Source organism: Rhinopithecus roxellana, chromosome 3 (genome assembly GCF_007565055.1).
Source record: "Rhinopithecus roxellana isolate Shanxi Qingling chromosome 3, ASM756505v1, whole genome shotgun sequence".
In the NCBI taxonomy this organism is placed as follows: Eukaryota; Metazoa; Chordata; class Mammalia; order Primates; family Cercopithecidae; genus Rhinopithecus; species Rhinopithecus roxellana.
Genome location: NC_044551.1, coordinates 12,083,433 through 12,096,478, shown reverse-complemented (window position 1 = coordinate 12,096,478; position 13,046 = coordinate 12,083,433). Strand labels below are relative to the sequence as shown.

At 35.2% G+C, this 13,046-nt stretch overlaps 1 protein-coding gene across 6 annotated transcripts in view; it reads left to right on the top strand.

Moving 5' to 3' along the window:
* Positions 1–9,951, top strand: part of CDH12 (cadherin 12) — a 1,165,810-nt gene extending 1,155,859 nt beyond the window's left edge. For 5 of the 6 annotated variants that reach the window (XM_030927854.1, XM_030927857.1, XM_030927856.1 and 2 more), the window contains 3 exons: positions 285–402; positions 5,127–5,378; positions 8,392–9,758. In XM_030927854.1, coding sequence (XP_030783714.1) covers positions 285–402; positions 5,127–5,378; positions 8,392–8,891 — 870 coding nt within the window. In that variant the 3' untranslated portion in view covers positions 8,892–9,758. Of the gene's footprint in view, positions 1–284; positions 403–5,126; positions 5,379–8,391 lie in introns of all 6 variants that reach the window. The other variant, XM_030927855.1, reaches the window with a different exon arrangement.
* Positions 9,952–13,046: the final 3,095 nt, after the last annotated feature.

Genomic DNA, 13,046 nt, shown 5'->3' with positions numbered 1-13,046 from the left:
TTTGCTTATTAGTGTGAATTTTTAATGCTGGTTACCTTTTTAGTTATGCAGGTATCAATTTGAAATTAGCCCATGTTCTGTAATTGTGCCTGTCGTTATTCCCTGTAAATGTTAGAAATTTCTTTATAAAAATTATGTGTAAATAATTGACCTACTGTTATTGACTCCAAAAGTGTCATTTCTGTCTACTTGCATGTTTCATTAAATACATTTAGTAGCCTGGTGTGTAAAGTCTTCTTTGAAACTGATGACCGACTTCAAGTTTAATCTCAACTCTGTTTCAGATAATTCAGATAGTCAGTGCTGCAGACCGAGATCTTTCACCTGCTGGGCAACAATTCTCCTTTAGATTATCACCTGAGGCTGCTATCAAACCAAATTTTACAGTTCGTGACTTCAGAAGTAAGTGCAACCACAGAAAAATTTACCTCTTATCATGTATCTTTGTAAAAAGGCACAAAGGGAGGAATCAATACTTTTCTTTGAAGCACTCATTTTCAGAAAATATGAAATCCTTATATGAGAAAGGCAAAATTCTATACCTAGTAGTAAATTAAATATTTAATCTGTATAGACTGTCTAGTAAGGCAGGTTGCTTCCATTGTAAATGTGGACAGTCTCTCAATGAGTCAAACAAATAAAAGACTCTGAGAAATTGAATGTTTTCTCTGTTTTAAACATATCATTTGTCCCAAATGCACATTACTTATACTTACTAACAAGGAGCTCTTTAGAAACGGCTTTATTAGAATAACACAGTACAGCACAGGTTAAGAATGCAGATATTGTAAACACATGTGGACACAAATGTTCATTGTAGCACTATTCACAATAGCAAAGACAGAACCAACCTAAACGCCCATCAATGACAGACTGGATGAAGAAAATGTGGTGTGTGTGTGTGTGTGTGTGTGTGTGTGTGTGTGTGTGTATAAATGCTATGCAGCCATGAGAAAGAATGAGATCATGTCTTTTGTAGGAACATGGATGGAGCTGGAGACTATTATCTTTAACAAACTAATGCAGGAGCAGAAAATCAAATACTGCATATTTTCACTTATAAGTGGGAGCTAAATGATAAGAACTTGGGAACACGAACAAGGAAACAACAAATTCTGGAGTCTACTTGAGGAGGGAGGATGGAAGGAGGGAGAGAGCAGAAAAGATAACTACTGGGTACTGGGATTAATACTCAGGTGATGAAATAATACATACAACCAATCCCCATGACACATGTTTACCTATGTAACAAACCTTCACGTTACCCTCAAATCTAAAATAAAGGTTAAAAAAATAAAAAATAAATGTAAAGAATGCAGGTGTTATATTTGAAATGATATAGGTTTGCATTTCTGATCCATTACTACCAAAATGACAGACTCTTAATGTATACAATTTTACTAAATCAAGTCAACCTCATAGTATTTTTTATTAAATAAAATCATATTTTCAAAGCCTTAACAAAATGCCTAAAACATGTTGCCATCAAGATCATTTTAGCCACCACCAGTGCCATCATGGTTACACTTACACTTTTATTTATTTATTTAGAGGGAGGGAGAGACACGGTTTGCATAGTTTATAACGAGAATTTGCTACTTAAAGACGAATGAAGAGGAAGGAATGAAACTCTTTAAAAATAAATTTGTGTAAAATTTGTTTTACACATTAGTGTAAATGAAACTCTAGTCATTAAAGAAAAAGCCACTTAACAATTACAGATAAATAATTCTACCTGCAAAGAATAGAAACATTATACTTTAAATGTGGACTATATCTATTATTTAATATAATATGGAATACAACTTTTTTTAAAATTTAATTTTACTTTTTAAAATTTTAGATTCAGGTGCAGGTTTGTTACATGGTATATTGTTACATGAAATATACATGGGTATATTTCAGGATGATGCGGTTTGGGCTTCTAGTGATCCCATTGCTGAAGTAGTGAACCCGGAACCTGATAAGCGGGTTTTTTTAACCCTTTGTCTTCTCCCTTTCTCCCCCTTTTCAGCATGCCCAGTGTTAGTTGTTGCCATCTTTGTGTTCTGTGTACCCAAAAGCTTCCTTTTATAAGTGAGAATATATGGTGTTTCGTTTTCTACTTCTATATCAATGTGCTTAGAATAATGGCTTCCAGATGAGTGCATGTTGCTGCAAAGTACACGATTTCATTTCTTTTTCATGACTGTGAAGTATTGTATGGTGTACACTTATTCTTCTACTACCACCACTATTGCCAGCACTCCTACTGCTGCTACTACTGCTAATGCTATTACATCTGCTACAATTACAACCATTACAAAAATATAAAGGACACTCGATTAGAAATATTAAGGTTGAGTATCAGTCGGTATCTCTGACTTTATTAGGTCTGTAACCTTGGGTATTTTATGTCCTCTAAATTTCCATATTCTGTAAAATAATCATCAAAACACCTGACTTTATAACCCGATAATAACAAGATAAATTTTTATGAATTCAAAGCATATAGAACAAGTGAACAAGTTGTATTGAGATGGTGATGATGATGATTGAATCAGAGGATGTTTTGAAGAGATTAGTTTGCTACAATGATTAGGTAAAGAAAATCAGAGTCTCCACATTTTATCACTTAAGGAAGTTGAGTAGGGTTTGCTGAATAAAATATGCAATGTGAGAAATGGCTGTAAGTGAAACAGCGGTCCAATCTTGAAGTTATTTATAATGAGAGTGACTACATATTTTATCATAAAAACTGAAACACTTATAAAAAAGGGAGAAATATTATTAATGTTATGGCACAACAGCACACAAAAAATAGGTCTGTATAAGACAAACTGGGCAATATGATGACCCTATCGAGAAACTATTTCAGGAGATAACTTAAACCAATAATGTTAGTAGTCTTTAAAAGGTTTAAGCAAGAATGTAACATATTCATATTTACATTATAGGGAAATCAGCTTGGATGTAGCATGGAAAATATATCATAGGGAGATAAAACTAGTTCTGATGTTATTGCAGTAAATGGGTGAGAGTCTTAGATCAGGGTACTGACCATGAGGATGGAGACATTTGGATGGAAATAGAATTGATAAGACTTCGTGATAGATGCCCTAGATTCAATATGTGTATATCATGTAATAAGACAAAATGGATTTCCAGGTCATAGGCTTCAGCAACTAGGTAGATAGTCACATCATTCACCAAACCCAAGTGTTGACTATTTTCTACAATGTATCTTTGCTGAAAGATCCATTTCAGATTAATCGTGTTAATGGGAACCAGATGATACTGCCTCATAGCAGAGTGCTTTCTCATGGACTAAACGTGTACTTGTCACCAAATTTCAGGTGCCATTTACCATGTTCCTTGTTTTATAATGAGTTAAATTTGTAAGGTATTTTTAGTGAAAAGAAAGCATTTAGAGAGGAAATAAAACATAGTATGTCTTTTTCTTCTCACTACGGACATCACAATATATTTGTTATGGTCAATTTTCAATAAATAATAAATTGGGCTGGGTGCAGTGGCTCACACCTGTAATCCTAGCACTCTGGGAGGCCAAGGTGGACGGATCACCTGAAGTCAGAAGTTTGAGACCAGCCTGACCAGCATGGTGAAACCCCATCTCTCCTAAAAATACAAAAATTAGCTGGGTGTGGTGGCGGGCACCTATAGTCCCAGCTACTTAGGAGGCTGAGGCAGGAGAATTGCTTGGATTCCAGGAGGCGGAGGTTTCAGTGAGCCGAGATTGATCCACTGCACTCCGGCCTGGGTGACAGAGTGAAACTCCATCTTGAAATAAATAAATAAGTTGAAAATAAACACTTTAAAAAGGGTTAGGCTGCCATTTGACACATACATTGAGTTTAAGAATACCAAATACCTACCTCCTCCCAAGTGCAGATACACCAGACTTTCTATTTCTATTAGTCATTTTCACTCAGATTGTGAACTTCACTCCTAGCCTGTTCCTTTTCCACAGACTCAAGTGTTCAACCATCAATTGCTTAATATTTAAATGTTGATTCAGTTAATATCCATTTGTTCACCCCTAATCGTATCCCAAAAATTTTTCTCATCTTGGTGCTTCCTATTGCCGAAGAACCTGCCTAAATTTCAGTTATTTAATTTAAAGTCTACCAATAGAATAATGAAATCTGATTGAAATAGTAAACATGTTTGTGACAGACTTGCACAATTGTAACATATTGTACACTTTTCTAAAGTTATCTTACCTTATTCTCAAGTATTATGTGTAGCTATACTAAACTACATATTGATACATTTCTAAAAATAAAGCATTTCTAGGGGTTACTTTGACACACAAATGAAATATTGTTATGAATAAAACAAAATTTATGCTTATTTGTGTAGAAATAAAAGGCAAATGCATGCAAAAGAGCACTTTCAATAGAAGTATTAATTGTATTTATATAAAAGTAGTAATTTTTATTGTCTCACATTATTGCAAGTAAATATGATTTTGGATTAACCAGAATTACAATGAGTTACTTTTGAAATTATATTAAAGTAGTGATTGTTATAGTTCAAGGTGTTTACAATTTTTAATGTTTTTAACAAACCTTATTTTCCTTTCCATGTTTCTTATTCCAGCTGATGTGCAGAGTTGAAAGTATTCCCATACATACAAACATATATAACATATATTTATAAACATATATGCATATACAACATGTAGACAGAAAAATTATTAATTTAAAATAGTCAGTTGGTTTTAATATAGTTTAAAGAATAGGTTCTTATGTGAAATAATTTACATATTCATAGTTTAATATTTTCTATTATGCATGAAAATATTTATAAAATTACTTTTTAATGAGATTGCAATGTCAGAAAAAAATTGATCAATTTAATTCACTTTCTGTCTTATAAAGTATTCTATAACCTTTCTGAACAGAAAATTTAATTCTTCTACCAGACAAGATTAATGTTTATTTTTCCTCTAATGATTATTTTGATTATATTTTGGCAGTTTTCATAATGTGAAAAAAAATAAAGAAAATAAGAATCATTTTTCCTGATTCAAGAAGAGCTTCTTACTATTGAGCAGATACCAACTTGAAGATTTGAAGTGAAGCTCATAGTAACCATGTTACCACAAATGTCATGTTTTGTAGACAACACAGCGGGGATTGAAACCCGAAGAAATGGATACAGCCGCAGGCAGCAAGAGTTGTATTTCCTCCCTGTTATAATTGAAGACAGCAGCTACCCTGTCCAGAGCAGCACAAACACAATGACTATTCGAGTCTGTCGATGTGACTCTGATGGCACCATCCTGTCTTGTAATGTGGAAGCAATTTTTCTCCCTGTAGGACTTAGCACTGGGGCACTGATTGCAATTCTACTATGCATTGTTATACTCTTAGGTTGGTTTCAAAGTTAATCACTGTTAATTTTTTCTCGCTTGGTCTCTTTCTTTTTTTCCCCTCTCTCTCCTCTGTATCTCTCCTCAATTTATCATGTAAACAAGCTTTTATTCATGGACATGTCATACCTAACTTCTCAATTTGTTTTACATCCTAGTAATTGCTGCTGTCTAATAAGAGATTATATCATCTTTTAAAAAAATATATACTTGATGAACAATGGTTCTCAAATTCCAGTTCGATAAAGAAAGGAAGATAAGAGAACAGAAAGAAACAGAACAGTAAAGTAATCCTCAAATTTGTTTGTCTTTTCTGTCTAAACTGCCATCCAGAAGTAATTCTTCCATTTTCTTGCATCTCCTTACATCAAAATTCTAACCACTCCCACTAGAACAGAACAGAATAAAGTATCTGGAAACACTCCAAAGGAAAATCATTGAAGTAAATGTATTCTATATTATCTCTGTGAGATTGAATATTAACCTATTAGGGGGTTCCCCCTTCCATCAACTCTGTTCAGTTTCTCCATTCCTTAATCCACTGCAAGATTCACAAAAGTAGAGAGAGATTTTCTATTACACCTCATTCCTTTAAAATCAAATGGCAACAGATATACAACTGGATATTGTGGAATCAAACTGTATATGCATATTTACTAATTAACCAAAAATAATCTGACAAATATGGACACCTGACTTTATCTCTAGGAAAGAAAAAAATTAATTAGTAGGATGTAAGGCACGGAGTAAGGCATTAAATGGTAGCTTGTGGAGAGCACTTCCTGAGTCAGAAGCTCATGCTGACGTGGAGGGTGAAGTTCCGGTCCAACTGGCATGGTGTAGATGTGAATTCCATATGAGAAACTTTGGTGTGCAGAGCAAAGTATTCTTTATTTCCTTATAATTCATAATAAATGATCCCTGGCATCTCTGTGTTAATATAAACCTTAAGGACATCTTCCAAGTAATATTTTCACATCTGAGATGTAATGAGATCATTTAGGTGTTTAACATCAGATGAATTTTTTCTCTCTCATATGCCTCTCTTCACTTGTAGCTGAGTCCTGGAGTATTTCTACATTGTGAAAGTTGTCAGAATCAAAATGGAGTCACTGATGTTAAGAAAACCCTGACAAATAGAGCTAGAGAAGACCATAGAGAGAGAGTTTTCACCCTTATATGCCTGATAATGAAAAAAACTGTAAAAATCACAGCCCCACACAAAGACCATCACAACCTGATACAAAATCACTTCTGCCGGGACATCTGCCCAGCAACTGCCTGTCCAATGTTGGACTGGCATCACCCTTGTTATTAATCTTTGTAGTCAAGGATAATTATTTAAAACAATTATGTATCCTCCTCATTTTTTTCTTTAAAAACCTTTGTCTTCCTTTATCTCCCTGAACACACACATAGTTAACTATGGCACTCACATTCCCATTGCTATACTCTATTTCCAAATAAATACATTTTATTTCACAGAAACTCTTTCGGTTTGTTATTTGGGTTGACAGTATCAACCTAACATGGCTTGGTATGTTCATTCAGGATGTTCTCCTTTGGCCTCTTTGGCTATCATACACTGTAGCAAGTAATCTGCTCAGGTCATCCTTATCATGTACTGCCACCTGCCACTCATTTATCTGAATACTTCCTGAGCATCCACAGAGCACCAGCACTATTCTAGGCATTGTGAATTTTTGGTATACAGCAGTGTATATTGACACTCTTTGTCCAACCATAAGGTCTGCTTAAAAATCCGTCTAATCTTTGACCTCCTTGACCAATGTCACACTCCTTTATGTCCACTAGCTTGTTCTCAGCCATGGTGAGAGGAAGCACAGAAAGTTACGGTGCTTGGATCCCTTTTAAATGGACTTCAGACACATCCAGCTAGTTTCTTTCTCAGCCATGGTGATTCTGAACCCATTTTATGTATAGGACTGCTCCATGAGGTCTGCAGTCTCTCACATACTCAGTAGAGGAACAAACAATAGTGTCCTTTGTTCTGAGAGGAGAACATAAACCCTTGGGAGGAGTGCAGGGTGCTAAACATCTCCCCAAGGCCCACTGTACAGAAGCTCTACATGGATCTCCTCTCTCCTTCCAACTGGTCCATCTCTAATTTTGGAGGAAGAGAGAATAAATGAAATTTTATCATTATGCATTCTTCTCTACTTTATAATTCTATGACAGGTGTCTTCCAGACTCTGCTATGGTAAATCAAACACACATTAGCTTTCACCTGTTGACACCACTATGGAGGTTTGGGGTTATTATGACAAGAAAAGCTGAGCACTGATGTCGTCATTTGTATCTGTGCCTATTCATGCATAGAAGAAACAAACACCATTGACTTAGCGGAGAGCTTTAAATCAAGCTTTAAATCAACTAGAAATAAAGAGAGATTATAATTATAAAAGTACAAAAATTAACAATTTTAAAATATTGTTTCAAGAAAGTAACCTGAATTCTAGGCACTTGATTTAAATATTGTCTCAATATGGCAGGACACAGAAATGAAATTGATGCTTTAGTCTGTAAGATTTATAAAACTAAGGTCCTTACGTTTTCCTTCTTTCCTTCCTTCCTTCCTTCCTTCCTTCCTTCCTTCCTTCCTTCCATCTTTCCTTTTCCTCTACTTCCTCTACTTCTCTCTTTCTTATTTATTGCCTATAAAAATAATTGTCACAGTGAAGATTTGGGCTTATCGCATAAGAAACATAAATTTCTAATTTAAAATAAGGAATGTTCCAATTGGGAAGTTAGGTATGAATGATAGTTTTATTTATAGATGATAATATTCAAGTTTTCTTATATTAGCGCTAACAATTTTCTGTATGAGTGGAATAACTATTATTTCATGTTTTCTTGTGTTGCAACACACACTTTTACCTGACCGTAAAATACTTGGAGGCCATTAACGAAACTCAGCCACCCCTAGTTTTATGGAGAGATGAAGTGACCTATCTGCTTTCTATTCTCAAATTGCAATTTTTGTCTTGTTCCAGCCATAGTTGTACTGTATGTAGCACTGCGAAGGCAGAAGAAAAAAGACACCCTGATGACCTCTAAAGAAGACATCAGAGACAACGTCATCCATTACGATGATGAAGGAGGTGGGGAGGAAGATACCCAGGCTTTCGACATCGGGGCTCTGAGAAACCCAAAAGTGATTGAGGAGAACAAAATTCGCAGGGATATAAAACCAGACTCTCTCTGTTTACCTCGTCAGAGACCACCCGTGGAAGATAACACAGACATAAGGGATTTCATTCATCAAAGGCTACAGGAAAATGATGTGGACCCAACTGCCCCACCGTACGATTCACTGGCCACATATGCCTACGAAGGGACTGGGTCCGTGGCAGAGTCCCTCAGCTCTATAGACTCTCTCACCACAGAAGCCGACCAGGACTACGACTACCTGACAGACTGGGGACCCCGCTTTAAAGTCTTGGCAGACATGTTTGGCGAAGAAGAGAGTTACAACCCTGATAAAGTCACTTAAGGGAGTCTTGAAGGCTAAAATACAACCGAGAGGGGAGATTTTTAAAAAAGAAAAAGAAACACAAACATTAATAGAAATCACACACACACACACACATACAAACACACACACACACACACAGACTTTCTGGGACAAGATTCCTTTGATTATCTGGTTTCTAGCAAGTTGTTAAATTAATCGTATTGTCAGTTTTGGTTTATTCTGCCAACACGAGGTACATCCTATAACGTGTACTTGCTTCGTTCTGTTTTTTGTTTTTTCACAATCACGCTGAGACAAGCTCAGGCCTATTCAATACAATTTACTGACATGACAACCTAGAACGAAGATGGCTATGTGGCATCACGGTGGAAGAGTGTTAGATTTTTCTTAATTCCACTAAAGTGCCTATTGAAACTCTTATCATTTAAAGTGGTGTGCAGTGCACTCTGCTGTGATGGTATTGCAGGATTCAGAAATAAAGAGGACATAAAACAAAGACGTCTTTATGTCAAGAAGCAATAGCGACATTCTGACTCTCCTCATTCCTTTCGAGAACAAAAGAACACTTCCTGATCTCCACCTTCTTCTAATTCAAAAGGTTTTCTTTTTCTTTTTTAACCTGTATGCTCAAACATATGTTTATCCTATCCTTTCAGAAAATTGAAATAAATATGAAAATATGAAGTTCAATATGTAAGTCCCGAATTCTAGAAACGATGTTTGATCTTAACATTAGTTCACATTAAAGCTGTTCATTAAAATGTTACTTTCTTTTCCAAAAAAATTAAATTAAAAAAAAGAAAAGAAAAAATATTCCTCTTTATCAAGAGAGGCCTCAGGGCTCAAATTACACATTAAAATAAATATTGGTTTTGCTTAATATTGTGCTGTCGTGTGGAAAATTGGTTTTGACAGTCACCAGATTCAGCTTTTAGTCATAGATATAATTTCAGGTTATGTTTCTATGAAAATTCCTAGAAGGAAAAAAGTGCCATTCATTTAAGCATGGAAGGAGAAATTCATTGCACAGTTTCTCAGAGTTTCTTACAATCTAGTGATTCTTTGATGAGCAGCAAAATAAAATACATATCAAATAATCAAGGATGGATTTATAAGATGTCTAAAAATATTTGTTATACATTATCGAAAAAATAAAAAATCGAGGACTTAAAAAATTCAAACCAATGACTGAATCCTAAAATGAATGCAAAATCAATTTCAGGCAGCTAATATACTTACTTTCCTTACATGGACTTCAACTTTGTGAACACCATTATCATATTGGAGCTCATAGTTGCCTCTTTGTTCTCTCATCTACAAAAATCTTAATGTAAATTATCCCTTACAAATTCCCTGTAAAGAACTTTCTAATTTGATGCAAATTTCTAAGTAATATTAGATTTTATAAGCGCATTAGTAAACTAAACTCACATACATCACTTTCAAGCGGATTGCACACTAGCCTGGAAAACATAAAAAGATGCAAACTAATTATAAAATAATACATTTTCTATGAATATGATAACTGCTTAAGTGACTACTGTAATACTGACACTATATGTATGAAAAAATTAAAGTTACTTATGGGTCCATCCTGAAGATATGGTCAATATCTAGCTGGGTTTATGAAATACTTATAAATATATTTAATATTTGCAAGGTTTTGAAGCTAAAAATTCACACATGGGAAAAATAGGCAGAAGTATAGACAGCACAAGAAAATCATATTCACCTTTATTCATTTATAAATGCATCCATCAAAATGATCTGACAACTCGTTATGCTGTGGCAATGGGGCCATTTGAATTCGCATTCCCCATTTCTTTGTTGATATCTCCCAGTTCCATATTCTCATTTTCTCCCTCTCAGGAATGGCTGATGAACTTGTTTTCTTCTATCCCATCCCAATTTTACCTTTATCTATCCCTAAGAACTGCATTAAAATATTGATGTAGTGTGGTAATTTACAGTATGTTTGGGAAAGTATTTACATAACATGTTTCAAAAGCTGGTGAAGACATAACCATCCTGGAGAGAAAAATTAGGACAATTTTTGGGTTTGCCTTAGCAACATGATTTGCTATGGAGTGATGCATAACCCCTGAAGAAGCTTACCATGCAAGATTACTTCTGGTAGACAAAAAAAATTCCCATCAGGAATTGCTGCATTTTGCGTTTTGTAGGAAATCTAACTGCCTCTGCATGCGGTCATTTAGCAGAGGCAATGGTAGCATGGAGAAAACTTGGGAGGGGCGGGTCATTTCAAACCTCATGGCTGAGATGCTGAACAAAAATATGAAATAGGTAGGATCTTATTTTCACCAAACTGTTGAATACTTTTTAGTATGTCCGGCTTTTATTTTTGCCACACCACTGCATTTGTTTGCTAGGTCTGCCATAACAAAGTATCACAGACTGAGTGACTTAACAGTAACGGATTTTCTCACAGTTCTGGAGGCAAAACATCCAAGAACAAGGGGTTGGCAGAGTTGATTTCTCCTGGGAGTCCCTCCTTGGCTTGCCCATGGCCATCTTCTCTCTGTGTCTTCGCACGGCAGTCCCTTTGCGCTTACTCATGTCCCAATTTCTCTTCTTATAAAATACACCAGGCTGGGCACGGTGCCTGTAATCCCAGCACTTTGGGAGCCAAGGTGGGTGGATCACTTGAGGTCAGGAGTTCAAGACCAGCCTGGACAACACGGCGAAACCCTGTCTCTACCAAAAATACAAAAATTAGCTGGGCGTGGTGGCAGGCACCTGTAATCCCAGCTACTCCAGAGGATGAGGCAGAGAGAATTGCTTAAAACCCAGGAGGCAGAGGTTGCAGTAAGCTGAATTGTTGCCACTGCACTCCAGCCTGGGCGATAGAGTGAGACTGTGTCTCAAAAACAAAAACAAAAACAAAAAAAGACGCCAGTTATACTGTATTAGGACCTACCCATAAAAGCTCTTTTTATCTCAATTACCTTTGTAAAGGCTCTATCTCCAAATATAATCACATTGTGAGTTACTGGGGTTTAGGACTTCAACATATGATTTTCGAAGAGACCAATTCAGCCCACATCAACCACAGAGATGTTCATCACATATTCTTTTTTACAAACTGGCTTGGTTTAAAACACACACAAAACAAACCAAATATATGGGGAAAAAATGAATAGAAATGATTTCAGATACAACGGGACACCAGAGGAGAGATATGGGGAAAAGAGGTCTTTGGTGCTCATAAATTTAAGTATTATGGGATACCTTTTATGCTATGACATCACACTAGGCCTAATATTTCAATACTTGCAATATGTTGGGTTCTGTTTAATTTGTAATAACAAAATTACTGACCTTCGTTTAAGCATTAAGCACTATAAAATGTTTAGAACTTCAACAGGGAATTTTGGCTATTAATAATAATTAAACCATAATTTTATTGCCTTGCATGTTTACATTTATAGAAGTATATATGTACGTATTATATGTAACATGTATGTTACTTATATATATTTTAAAATGTTACATTTAATTGTATTCAGTGAAGTATTAGATCAACACATATGAGTGCAACAATATGATATACTAGAGATAATCCAAAATTGCTTTTGTACCAAATTCTCACCAGAAATGCGAGGCAAGCTCCTTAGCCTCCCAGTGTTGTTTTCTTTGGCAAAATTAATTTGTTGAACTTAGTGTTGTATACATTTCTTCTAAAATGTCTTGATTCTTAAATTCTAGTTACAATCTCATGAAGTTCACTAAATCATTTAAATATTGATTACATGTAATTATGAGAATCATAGAGAACCTTAAAGCATATTATAAATATTAGGAATCTTTGAACTATGGATTGGATTAATTATACATTGAAACTCACCACTTCTACCACATAAGAGAGGCCAATCATTTCCTAGGTGCAAATGTCAAAATTTTTCTGCAAGATTGAAAAGCGGTGGTGTACATATGATGAGAGAAAAAAAAAATGTTAAAATAATTAGGCCCAGATATTGCGCCAGACAGAATAAACAAATGATAGGAAGAAAAAATTAGAAGGGTTGTGCTATTGAATACAGAAATCCTTGGAAGAGTTTCAGTAACTATTTTATTAAAAATGGGAATTCCTAAAACGAGATGTCAATATACAGGCCTTATATTTGAAGTGGTCCCTCAGTTATTACTAAACCT